At 39.3% G+C, this 13155-nt stretch overlaps 1 protein-coding gene across 1 annotated transcript in view; it reads left to right on the top strand.

The window, feature by feature from the left end:
• LOC121655782 (serine/threonine-protein kinase 32C-like) overlaps window positions 1-13155 on the top strand; it is a 134132-nt gene that overhangs the window by 118046 nt on the left and 2931 nt on the right. The window contains exons 9-11 of the mRNA XM_042010623.1: window positions 2871-2996; window positions 3302-3430; window positions 8094-8161. Coding sequence (XP_041866557.1) covers window positions 2871-2996; window positions 3302-3430; window positions 8094-8161 — 323 coding nt within the window. The remainder of the gene's footprint in view (window positions 1-2870; window positions 2997-3301; window positions 3431-8093; window positions 8162-13155) is intronic.

The raw sequence follows: 13155 nt of genomic DNA, 5'->3' as shown, positions 1-13155 counted from the left end.
TTCTTCCACTCTACTGCTGATTAATGACCATGTGTACACTCCACCAAGATATACTTAACTTGCCCTGCAGGAGAAAACTGAATCATCCTATGACTAAAGGAAGAAAAGGAAGCACAGGAAGAGTTAACATGACAGCTAAAGCCACATCCTATTATCATTTGCAGCATTTACCCTGAGGTGAAATGTGAAACAGATGGGAGAAAAAATTTTTTTATCAGCACCGGTTTCATTTTTCTCTCATTGATAACTGATTTTACTTGTGTGGTGTTTATTAGTTTCATTTGATGCAACAGTTTTGATTCAAAACTAATCAGCTGCTGATTTGAATAACAGTGCCGACTGTTGGAAACAACATGAGTAAAGTCTAATGGCAACACATTTTTTCAGGGTTTTTAAGTGGAGCGCAATATTCTCCATATACAAGTAAATATATGTTTCTGATCAATAGTAAGGAAAAAGTGCCATTAAATTCAGTATGTTTTTTTATTGTTTTTTTTTTTTTGCTGTTGTTGTTATGACGTTGAGGACACAGCATGTCATAATCTTACAAACAAGTAAATATTTACCACTATTTACAAAGATAGTAATTTGGAATCATTTTGAACCACTGTCATGCAGATGTGTTGTTAAAATAGTAGCTTTTTGAAAAATTAAAAATATCAAGTTTTTTAAATGAATTACTGTATTGTGATCTTAAAGTATTTATTTCAGTTCTATAAAATACATTAACATATCAGCATATTAGTTATGTTTAAATGGACGTACAAGGTCTTTGACTTGCTAACATTTTAATTTTTTTAATAGATTTTTTTAACTTGCAATGCATTCAGTAGAAATAAGCTCATTTTGGCACTTCATTAATTGGTGAACATTCACATAAACTGTGAAACCATGTAATTTAGAACAGAATTTATATTAAAAAAAACTTAAAAATGATGAAATATGAAGATACAATAACTAATAGCAATAATAATTACTGTAAGATATAATGCCAGAGTTATCACAGTCTGTTGCACCTTTCAGAGTCAGCAATAAAGCTCAACATCTACTGCCTTTTTAAGCTAATTACTGTGTGTTTGCTAGATGCCATCTGAGGTTGTGTTTTCTTGATTGAAAAAAATTATTAAGACCTTCTTTGTTATGAAATGGCAGCTCAAAGTATCTGTCAAATTAGTAGGTTATGTGTAACTTATATCTCTAGCTAGGTGACCTAGCTAATTAGCATGGTGAGATATGGGTTATTGAGGTATACGGTAGGTGGAATTATAACTCAGAGTTAATCGTGAAGAGAAATTCAGTTTTTAAGTTTTAGTTTTTTCTACTGGGCAATAAAAGTACAAATACAAACAGACAAGGTAAACAGACATTGTGGGTTAGCTAACACTGCTTAACTAGCCCTTAGCTTTGAAAACCTAGCTAAACTAATTAGCAGGGTGAAGTAAAAGTTAAACTATTACTAGGAATTGAAAGCAAAGTGGGTTTCAAGTTCAGAAACAGGCTTCAATTGGTTTGTTAAGTTTTGGTTAACTAAAGGTGTTTTCTTTGAAGACTAGACTACAGGACAACCAGACTCCCATTATAGGATAGCTAATATTGTAAGCTACCCTGTATTAGTTAAGAAACAGTTCCACTTTATTTATACATAATATTCACAACAACCCCAGTTGCCCAAAAGTGCTGTAGAATACAAATAAAACAATAAAACACAAAACATATTTAACATAATAAAACTAATAACAAGTTAAATTAAACGTCCAGCTCTGCTGTGTTTAAAAGCCAGTGCAAAGAAGTGGTTCTAAGCAAAGACTAAAACCTAGAAATTACTACTATTGGTTTGTTAGCCAAGCAGTGTTAGCCTTACACGGCTTATGTTAGCTATACTCCAGCTAAGCTAATTAGCTGAGTAGGTAAGTGTCCAGCTCAGTCAATCTCCTTAAATTGAAAGAAAGTTATACAGTTTTTCAATATAGACATTTTTCATTTCTTTTAGGTTATGAAATACTAAAATGTGCACAAATCATTTTTTAGTCACTGGATGGTCTATTTGAGTCTAAAATGCTATGCTGGTTTGCAAGTGGTCTTAATGGGCCACTGTTTAATCACATTTTCAAAATCATTTTGTGTAAATAAGAAGAAACAGAAGAATAACAAACCAGACCAATTTTATAAAGCTTTCAGCTATTTTAATATAAAGTGAATACAGAGAGAACGAAACAAGAAAACATGCTAAGGCCTGGCACGAATTAAAAGGACTAAGATATACAATGAAGTGTCACCCTCACAGTTTAGCTGTGCATCTGGTTATAGATATCCTGATGGAAAGAGATCACAGTTGCAGCTGTGTTGGATATCTCTGTGCAAGATATGAAAGTGTATATGGTGGACAAGTTATGACGTTATTACCTTTTTTGCTGTCATTCATATAAATAAACACATTTGGTATGCAAAAGCCTTGATTTTAATATTGTTTTCAATAAGTTTAATATGTTTTTAAGAAGGAAAAGGATAAAAATCAGATTTGGTTTGAAAGAGATTTTATTTTTAGGTCGTATTGCCCAGCCCTAGTATGAAAAATTGCAAAATGTATGAAATGTTTCTTGTGTTCACTTCAATGAGTCTTGTCTCTCTCTCTCTCACACACACACACACACAAGCTACACATCTTTTTTTGAAACCTGTTATTTCAAACTGAACAGTAAAATGGAAAAACACAGATAAAAGTCATATAAAGTTTTATTTTTCACCTTCATTTTATCTCACCTCCCGGAGAGAGAAGCCCGGCTGTGAGTAAGGAGACAAGTTTTGAAGGTGATATTTTAGTTCAGAAGGTGATGCCAGTAACACCGTTTGTGTGCGTCCTTTTCTTGCAGCTACTGACGGTGAACCCAGAACACCGTTTCTCCAGCCTATCTGATATGCAGACATCTCCGTACCTCGCTGACATTAACTGGGACGCTGTGTATGAGAAGAAGATGGAGGCTGGATTTGTTCCCAATGTTAGTGTCAAGCAATCCAATATCGGATACGATAAATATTTTAAAATACACACAAGCACTCCTTCATAGTTCCTGATCATAATGAACATGTGCAGCAGCTAAATAATGCAAAGGAAACCGAAAGCAGCTTCTTTATAGAATCCCACTTCTGTGTGTGCACATCTGCACTTACAGTAAATTCCTGCGTGTGAGTGTCTGTGTGGGCTTTTCATTCTGTGCAGTGCATTGTGTACAGAAGCTTTGTGGGTGAGCTGTGTGTATCCGCTTGTCTTTCTCATTATCTGGTGTGCATCTCCTTCCCACAGAAAGGTCGTCTCCACTGCGACCCCACCTTTGAGCTAGAGGAGATGATCCTGGAGTCACGTCCGCTTCACAAGAAGAAAAAGAGGCTGGCCAAGAACCGCTCTAGAGACAACAGCAAGGATTCACAGTCTGTGAGTTACGTATTCTTATGCACTAAGCTTTCCCCTCTTTTAGGCATCAGTAGTACTTTGGATGTTTATTTACAGTATTTTGGCTCTGATATAAACGTCTCTTTCAAAGTTGAAGGAAAGAGCATGAGATAAAACCAGTTGTTTCCAGTATTTAAAGCGGATGGATTAACCTTTTAAACTTTATAGCAAAGAAAAAAAAAATGTAAACCCTTTCATGTAATTAGTTTTTAACATTCAAAGTGATGTAAGGCTGAAAACTGAGGAAATATTATTGCATTAAAAAAACTCCCAGAAATACATTTAAGGAAGCAAAAGGGACATATGAAAAAAAATCATTCATTTATAAAATTTGAATCAGTAGTAAAATGAAATACAAAGGTTAGTTTCTGAAACAGAGAAATAAATAATAGAAAATTAAAATGTGGCTTTTGATGCTTTTTGAAGCTTTTTCAGTACTTTGTTGAAAAAGAGATTATTTAGATTTTTTGTTTGTTCAGCCAAGAATATACTCACTTTTTAACCTCACTTTCATGTAGGCAACCAGCTCTGTCTAGACTCTAGAGTTTAATTGTTCACGTACTTGCATGTGAATGGAGGATTCCACTAGGGGGCCCATGAGAGAACTCAGACTGGATTGAGTGGCCGAATTTGTAGGGTGTGAACATAAGCGATAAACATGGCGGCAACAGAGGAGATTGTTTGGCTGTAACGGTCTCAGACTTTTTTCCACTTACTTTTGCATGTCTCTATGCCAACTCCTAAATAGTTCTCACCAGCTATGACTATCAAATTTGTGACTGTCCAGCAGCAATGATACAGATATCCATCATTTCTACCCATCACTACCCTTTGACCTTACACTCGGTCAAATTGCCCCTACTGGCTTCTTGGGGAGCCCAAGCAATGCTTCAAACAAACTCAAAACAAACCAGGCAGCCATTGCACGTGTAATTAAAAAGCAAGTACATTCTCAGCCTTAGTGTTTTTACTCTGTAAGATTGTCTTCATAGCAAATACTTGAGAAAACAAGGAATAGAAAATCATTTTAAGTACTAAAAGCAAACACATACAAGAGACAAACAAGGTAAAGAACATTAAAGACTAAAACAAATAAGAAAATATAAAACTGCCTAATTAATTAGCAAAATCTTTTAAATGCACCAACCTGTTCTGTTAAGATTTAAGAGCTGTTAGGATCTGTGAAAAAGCATTTATTCTCCTGCCTCTGATGATTGTAAAACTTATTTTTTAAAATTAAAAGGCTTATTTGCTGTTATACAACAACGTGATCCCTGTTAATTTGAACTTTGTGTACATTTTATTTGTGTAATTTCAGTATGTAGGTGCTAAAAGCAAATGATTGCAAAGAGGATGCCAATACCCAGACATTGCAACTATTATTACTTGCTGCAGGAGTCTTACTCATCGATACAGTGCACACTAACAACCTGAGCTGGTCTGAGATAACAATGCCGCTCAGGTCTGCCTTGGTCTCCAGTCTGGCAATTCCTGTCAAAACAGCATATTTTTAGATTGGCTGTGAGCCAGCTCATTTTTTTTTACCCTTTCTTTTTTCTCCTTCAGCTATTATAAATCGCCTCTATTCTCAGCTCGCAGCCTAAATGAATAACTGCTACAATAGTAATAGTAGATGGTAATCTACGTGCTGCCTTCTAAAAAAAACCCAGCTGACCTGTATTTAATTATAGTCTTCTTTGATTATTCTTATACCCAACAGACAATCTTTTCCTTACTGTCATGCTGTATATGTGACTCCTAGTTTAAATGAAACTCCTCCATCCTGAATGTGGTGGTATTTTTTAAAGTCTGTTGGTTAAAATTATGTTACGGCTTTAAGCTGAGTATCGTTAAGGATGAGTTTTCTTTTAGTGATAGCTAAGTGCACTGACTTAGCTATCACTGACTTTGCTTTATAATAGACATGCAAAGTATCCATGCATGTTACTTTTGTGAGCCGTTTGGTCAAAGTCAGATTTCCACTGCTCTCCAATGGACAATAAAGTGTTTTAAGTCTAATTCAAACCCTTTAAAACCGTCATTTAAAAAAAAAATCTAGGGGTGACATCATGATGATCACTTTAATCTTATATGTTTGAAACTAGCTGTAGTAGCTCTTGTCTCAATGAAGTAGCACTACGTAACGTTCCGACTTTAAAACTCTTTAAAACTGTGCTTCTGATGCCACATGGACATTTTTTATTCACTTCTCAGTGTCATTGTTGCCCAGCAGTGTCCAGAAGCTCAGAAACCACACTTTTTTCCCCATCAGCAGCATTTCACTTTACGGCAGTGTGCCAAATGCTTGCAACTGGATATCAACACAATGGGCATTTTGAACGTGACTGTGGCTGATTCAGCGAAGTAGTCCAGGAGGATATTTTTGGAGAAAGCAAGGAAAAGAAGGAGAGCAAGAGTCAAAATCAGACTGACTTTTACTTGCTGAAGGGAGTTAAGGGAAGAAACAGGATGTAAGACAGATACTGAATAAGCCTTTGTCAGGGGGAAATCTTCCAATATTCAGTAATGGGGCTTTTAGCTCTGCTTTTCAATTCAGCTTTATTTATGTAGCAGGTACTTCACAGATCATATCAATTCAAGCTAATTATTTTTGATCCAGTTAAAATAAATCCACATACATGTCCACTTTACAATAACTGCATTCATACAAGCCAATTTATAAAAATGAATTGCCCCTCTAACAAAAAAACAATGGATTGCATTGAATCTTGTCTTCAATTCAGTCCCCCATCCTGAGCATGCATGATGCAGGGAGTGACAGTGGAAGGAAAAACTCCACCAGAACCCGGCTCAGCGAGGGCGGCCATCTGCCTTGACCGGCTGGCCGACCTCCTAAAATTGTGGAAAAAATGCGAAAGGTTTAACAAGGTTAAATGAATAGTTTTAAGAAACGGTTGGTGGAGGTGGTGAAGAGGTATGAAAATCTATACAACACGTGGCATATTAAGACAATGACACCACCCTGCACTAAACCCTGTCTGCCCGTGACTACGTTTACTAAACTAACTTCTTTTCTTTGCCACCTTAAAAACAAGAACAACGTTGTCTGTTCTTTCAGAGTATGTAACTTAACATCAGCCATGTACCAACTCGCTCCATCCTTTTTTCATGCACACAAAGAGAAACATGAACAGAACACCCCCTCCCTCCATTGTTTCCTGCGCTGATTGACTAGTTTGTGATCTCTGAGCTTCTGACATGTTCAGTGACATTCTGTAAACATTAGTACAACAAAATATTTTTGTCATAACTGAACTGATTTTGTGAAACATTGTTCTTAAAAAGACAGTTACATCTAACAAAGAGGTTGGGCTTACGGCAGCTAAATGGCTAGCAGCGGCCCTGTGCATCATTGACAGAAAACTGTCATTGATGTCATTGAAAACTGTCAAAAAAAGTGTAAAATGTTAAAGCCATACAGAAACAAGTCATTAAAGGCAAGATAATATTTCATTATATCCATCAGAGTGAGTCCATCCCCTTTTTTGTGGTGAACAGTCAACACACCACATTAACATGGATGATCTGTGGGATTGGGTGTGAATATTAATGATTTATTTTCAAACTGTTATCGGAGTTTAATTTAATTTAGTAAATTCCTACAGTGGATAGAAAAGAGCCAGGCTAAATGTTTCTGTCTTTATGTTGAGCTCGGTACTGCCTTCAACTATAAGACCTGGTTTTCATATCCTCCTCTTTTTAACTCTTAGCAAGGAAACTCATTTCAGTGTTTCATTTTTTTTGTTTAATGTCAGTGAATTATTTTGTAATTGGAAACCACAGTGGGCCATTAGTCCAAAGGATTAATGGATAATTAAAAGAAACCAGAAAATTAAGCAATAATGAGAACAATTGGCTTTAATAGTTCTTACTCCCCCTAAGATGTATTGATTATAATCGGCTTATTGTTGTAATATATTATCCTAATTAGAACTATTACACCAGAACAAAAGGATTTTGAAACACAAGATAAATAATAATAACAATAAATCTCAGTTCCATTACCAGCATAATGAGTACTTGTTAAATCCTGGACCCAGATGGGACTGCATATTCAGACGTGGAGTCTCCTTGTCTCATCGCTTGGCGTTCTGCTTCGTTGAGACATTATTTACCACAGAACAGTTATTCTCACTGTATTTATGAGAAACAGCCTGTTCTCATCAGTCAGTCATCATGACATCAGTGTTATTAACGTCAGTGTGTGTGTTTGTGTGTGCCATGTGTTATCAAGCATGATCAGTGTGCGCCTCTAACAAAAGCAGGTTTATGAGACTTGGTTTTTGTGTGTGCGTGCCCCCACGCTGCATTATTACTAAGATTATTAAATTATGAAGCCTTCCGTGCAGTTGTCATGGCCCCGAGTGCTTTTGGAAATATGAGCTTCTATTTTTGTCTCAGGCCAAACATCCAGTTTGAGGAGGGCTCACAAACAATTCATGACTTGTTTAAAAGGAGCAACAAAGGTGGAAAAAGATGCCGTCACCTCAGAGGTCAGGCAGTTGACTGATGAAAGATGGCGTAACATTTTTTTAATTTCCCTGTTGTTTTTGATGATGATAATGATATTGGTGGGCAAAATGATGATGGTGAGTGGGATGTTTTGTCTGTTGGCTGCCTGCAGGAGAACGACTACCTACAGGAGTGCCTTGAAGTGGTGCAGCAGGAGTTCATGATCTTCAACCGTGAGAAGTAAGAGAACACAAGAGCAGCAGACCGTCGATAACGCGAGCTAAAAGCAGAGTTTCCTGTTTTGTCATTCAGTAGTCACGCTTCAAAGCTGCAAGGAAAGACTCATCCATTCAGAATAAATGCAAAGGAAAAACTCTTCCTTTTAAACTCATCTAAATTTAGGTATTGCTATTTTTATTTTTGTAATAAGTTTAGTTTTTGATCATTTATTTAGAGGTGATCATTATCAAAATGTTGCTATCAAACTATCATTATTAAACAAAAACTAAATTATACATGATTGCATCCAGTGTGTGCACAACCAGGGGACAGAAGGCAGAAAACTGGGTGCATATGGCTGAGATGACAGAACGGTTAACTTTCCCAGGCGCCTAAAAAGATGGATGGAAATTATTCAGAATTCCAGGTGGACTAGAGACCTTTTCCAAGAAAAGAACAAGATTGTGGAGCATGCCAAGCTTCTACAAGTCTCAAAGGCAGTGAAGCCTATGTGGTGCTATTTTAGTGTTTCAGAATGCAAAATTTCCACATCATGAGACTTAATTCTTAAAATTATACAAATAATATAAATATATGTATCTGAATATTTGTCATAAGAATTTTTTGTTTGATAAAAACAGTGTTCTTTATCAAAACAATTACTCGCTGCAACACTTAATGGTACACATATAGTTAACTAATGCGAAGCTCATGATGAACTGATGCATTAATGGAGGATCATGAATGTTTGTTGCTCATCATGAACTAATGATGACCTCAATGTGGATTCATGTGATTACTTCACACTTAATGACTCCACTTGTTAAAAATATATGCAAACAGGCACACATTCACTCTTCAGTTACTTAACTACAAATAGATATCACCACCCCCTCCTCAAAATTTCTCACATTTTTTTAGTTAAAGGTGACAGCGTGCACGGACACATTGGCTCACAGCTCTCCTTATTTGTGCTTTCATTTGTGTTTTTTGTGTGTTACCCTTTTGCTCATATGCGCTACACATCACTACAACCGTTTGGACTTATTAGACATCGGTTTTCAGCAAAAGATGATCATTTCCGGTGACTTTCACCACACTTTTAACATTCTGGAAGAGAGAGCGTGACCAGTGGAATCTACATGGATTGTTGTCGGGTATCCTGAGGCGTTCCCAGGCTAGCCAAGAGATGTAGTCCGTCCCATGTGTCCTGGGTCTTCCCTGGGGCCTCCTCCCAATGGGAAGTGCCCGGAACACCTCACAGGGTGGCGTCTAGGTGCCTCCCTGTAAGCCAGGTGCCCGAGCCACCTCATCTGACTCCTCTCAAAGCAGAGGAGCAGTGACTCTACTCTGAGCCCACCAAGCTTCTCACCCTATCTCTAAGGGAGAGCCTGGCCACCCTGCGTAGAAAACCTTTTTTGGTTGCTTGTATTCGCGATCTCGTTCTTTCGGTCACTACCCACAGCTCGTGACGATAGGTGAGGGTGGGAACGTAGATCGACCAGTAAATCGAAAGCTTAGCCTTTTGGATCAGCTCCTTCTTCACCACAACAGGCCGATGCAGCGTCTGCATCACTGCAGATGCCGTACCGATCCGTCTGTCGATCTTCCGCTCCATCCTTCCCTCACTCATGAACAAGATACCCCTATGACAATTAAAACTATGGACCGAGGTTTCCCTTGCCCAGACATGGGTCACCAGGCCCCCCTCTGGAGTCAGGCCTCGAGGTGGGGCATGGAGGCAAGTGCTTGGTGGCCGGGCCTTTGCCCATGGGGCCCTGTTGAGCTCACCTCAAAAAGGTGACATGGACCCCCCTCCCGTGGGCTCACCACCTGTAGGAGGGGCCATAGGGGTCAGGTGCAGTGTAAGCTGGGCAGCAGCCAAAGGCGGGGACCATAGCGGTCTGATCCTCGGCTGCAGGAGCTAGCCGGGGACTTCAATAAGGCAAATTTTAAATCAGTTCTTCCAAAATTTTACCAACATGTTACATGCCCAACTAGAGGGGACAACACTGGATCATGTATACTCCAACATCAAGCATCCTTACAGAGCTTTACCCCTCCCCCACCTGGGCCTGTCAGACCACCTCCCCTACTTCTCACCCTAGCGACACCCCTCTGATTTGGCAATCAAAGCTCACAAAGAGGACAATCACCACCTGGGCTGACAATGCCCTCCCCCAACCATAGGACTGCTTCGAACACACCCAGTGGGATACCTTTCACCATGAGGACCTGAAAACATTCACAGAGACTGTACTGGCCTACATCAAGTACTGTATTATGAATGTCACTGTGAATAAGGGTATTCCCAAATCAGAAACCTTGGATGACAAGCCAGGTCCACATGCTCCTTCGGGCCCGCAACTTAGCCTTCAGGTCATACGACAGAGCTCTGTACAGCACTGCTCAGGCCGACCTGAAGAAAGGCATCAGGGCTGCAAAAGCAGATTATGAGGAGTCATCAGCAATAACCCCTGCCAGGTGTGGCAAGGTATACAGAACATCACAAAATACAGAGGTTGTGATATCACATCTGGGGACTCCAATGAGGCGCTTGCAGAGTAGCTGAACAGTTTCTTTGCCGGCTTTGAGTCTCAACAACAGCACTCAGCCACACTACTGCAACCCCCACCAGCCTCCAGTACCCCCCCACTCACCCTACAGGTATAGCACAAAAGACGTGTGCTCTGGTCAGTGAACCCCAGGAAGGCTACAGGCCCAGATGGAGTTCCTGGGAGAGTGCTTAAGGCATGTGCCCATCAGCTTTCACAGGTCTTCACTGACATCTTCAACCTGTCTTTGGCAAAAGCCGTCATCCCGTCCTAAGTGCTTTGAAAGACTCATCCTACAGCACATTAAAGCCTGTCTCCCTCCAACTTTGAACCCACACCAGTTTGCATACCAGGCGAACAGGTCAACTGAGAACGCCATAGCTATCACTCTCCACTCAGCACTGAGCCGCCTGGCGCACAAGGGGAGCTACATCAGGGTGCTCTTCATTGACTTCAGCTCAGCCTTCAACACAATAATCCCAAACATTCTGGTCCCTAAACTATCCTACTTGGGGCTCCCACCACCCGTCTCTGCCTGGATAAAGGACTTTTTGATCAACCTGCCCCAGTGTGTGAAAATTGGCTCCCACCTCTCCTCCACCTGTACTCTCAGCACCAACTCTCCTCAGGGATGCGTGCTGAGCCCACTACTTTAGTCCCTTTATACATCTGACTGCAGTCCTGCTCATCCAGAGAACATCATTATCAAATTTGCAGACGACGCGACGGTGGTGGGGCTGATTACAGGGGGGAACGAGGCAGCCTACAGAGAGGAGGTCCTGAAACATAATGAGTGGTGGCTTGCACTGAACATCACAAAAACCAAGGAAATCGTCCTGGATTTTAGGCGAAACAGAACCTATCCCACACCCCTGTACATCGACAGCGAGCGTGTAGAGACAGTACAGTCTCTGCAAACCTCTCCTAGGTCTGAGAATACTACAGCGCTTGTTAAGAAGGCACAGCAGCAGCTACACTTCGTGTTCAGGAAGGAACATCTGAACACACAGCTGCTGGTGACCTTTTACCGCTCCACAATTGAGAGCCTGCTGACCTATGCTGTCAGTGCGGCACTCCACCTACCAATTCAAAACAATTCAAGATTGCCTTGCTTCCTGAGTCTGTTAGGGTTGGGCAGGAAAAAATAATTATGACTCCATTTCCCTGGTATTGAATGGTGTTGAGACAGAAATACTCGCCGATCCCGATTCCCTTACTTTTGGCAGGATTTTTGAGTATTTCCGATGCTAAAAGCGCTATTGGCCCAACTCTAATTTAAACTAATGCTTTCACAATGCTGCTGTCAAAAAGGGAGAGCAGAAGCACAACCAGTGTTGAGAAACAAGGGAACATAACATGTTCAACAAGTTTATATCAGTTTTAAATTATAAGATAGTGTTGGAAGAGTAAAGTAATTAGTAATAGAATCCACAAGAAGTTACTAATGAGTAAACTTATCAAGGATCTTTAAATCATCTTTGTAATCGTATACCTGCCATCTGTGGTTTTAATCCCTGGTTAAGCCATCGTCCAATAATGTTTGTAAACAGAAAACCTGCTATTTATTTATTTTTGCTTTTTCTTCAGTAATTGCACACAAATTCAGTATAATTTACTTTAATTGAACAACACATGAAAAATGAGACCTTATAAAAGAACAAAATGCAACAAAACTAACTTGACATTAACGTCACATGGAGAGTTAGGTTAATGTTCTTCTGGAAGTACAGCATTATTATTTATTTTGTTTTATTTTGGATTTTGCTTTGTTCATTTGTTTATTAAAAGCAGATTTCCAACAGTTGGTTGGAAAGATTAGTTTATTATTTTAGATAGGTGGGTGGATTGTTGGTGGATGGATGGTGGATTAAGGATAGATAGATAGATAGATAGATAGATAGACAGATAGATAGATAGATAGATAGATAGATAGATAGATAGATAGATAGATAGATAGATGGAAAGAAGGTTAGTTATTCAGTTTAATTTAATACAACAGCTAACGATGGTCAGATCAATCCTGATTAAACCCATTGTGTAATAGTCCACAGTGTTTAATTTGGTCCTGCTGTGTAATAAACCAATGGTTATATTACAAACTGAGCATTCTTTTCCATTGTAATAAAGAGTGTCTGTGTTACCTGAGCTTAAACCATGACTGCACAAATGAATGTGGAGCTGACGCTGAAAACCCTGAAGCATCACAGCTCTGTAAAATCACTGAGTGAACGCTGACATGCCCAGACAGCTTATCTCAGCTGCTAAAGGCAAAGAGGGATGAGACACTAATTTATTCACGCTATCATAGAAAACTGTAGACCGTGCAATGTATCTTGCTGAACTATCTGACATGAGAGGGCATTCAACTACCAGGGTAGTATTGCTTATAACTCCAGACCTGTTTGACAACCCATGTTTTTTAATGAAACAACATGGATATGTAAATTAGTGATGACAGAG

The sequence above is a fragment of the Melanotaenia boesemani genome, chromosome 16 (assembly GCF_017639745.1).
Source record: "Melanotaenia boesemani isolate fMelBoe1 chromosome 16, fMelBoe1.pri, whole genome shotgun sequence".
Classification (NCBI taxonomy): domain Eukaryota; kingdom Metazoa; phylum Chordata; class Actinopteri; order Atheriniformes; family Melanotaeniidae; genus Melanotaenia; species Melanotaenia boesemani.
This window is presented reverse-complemented; position numbering and strand designations above follow the sequence as displayed.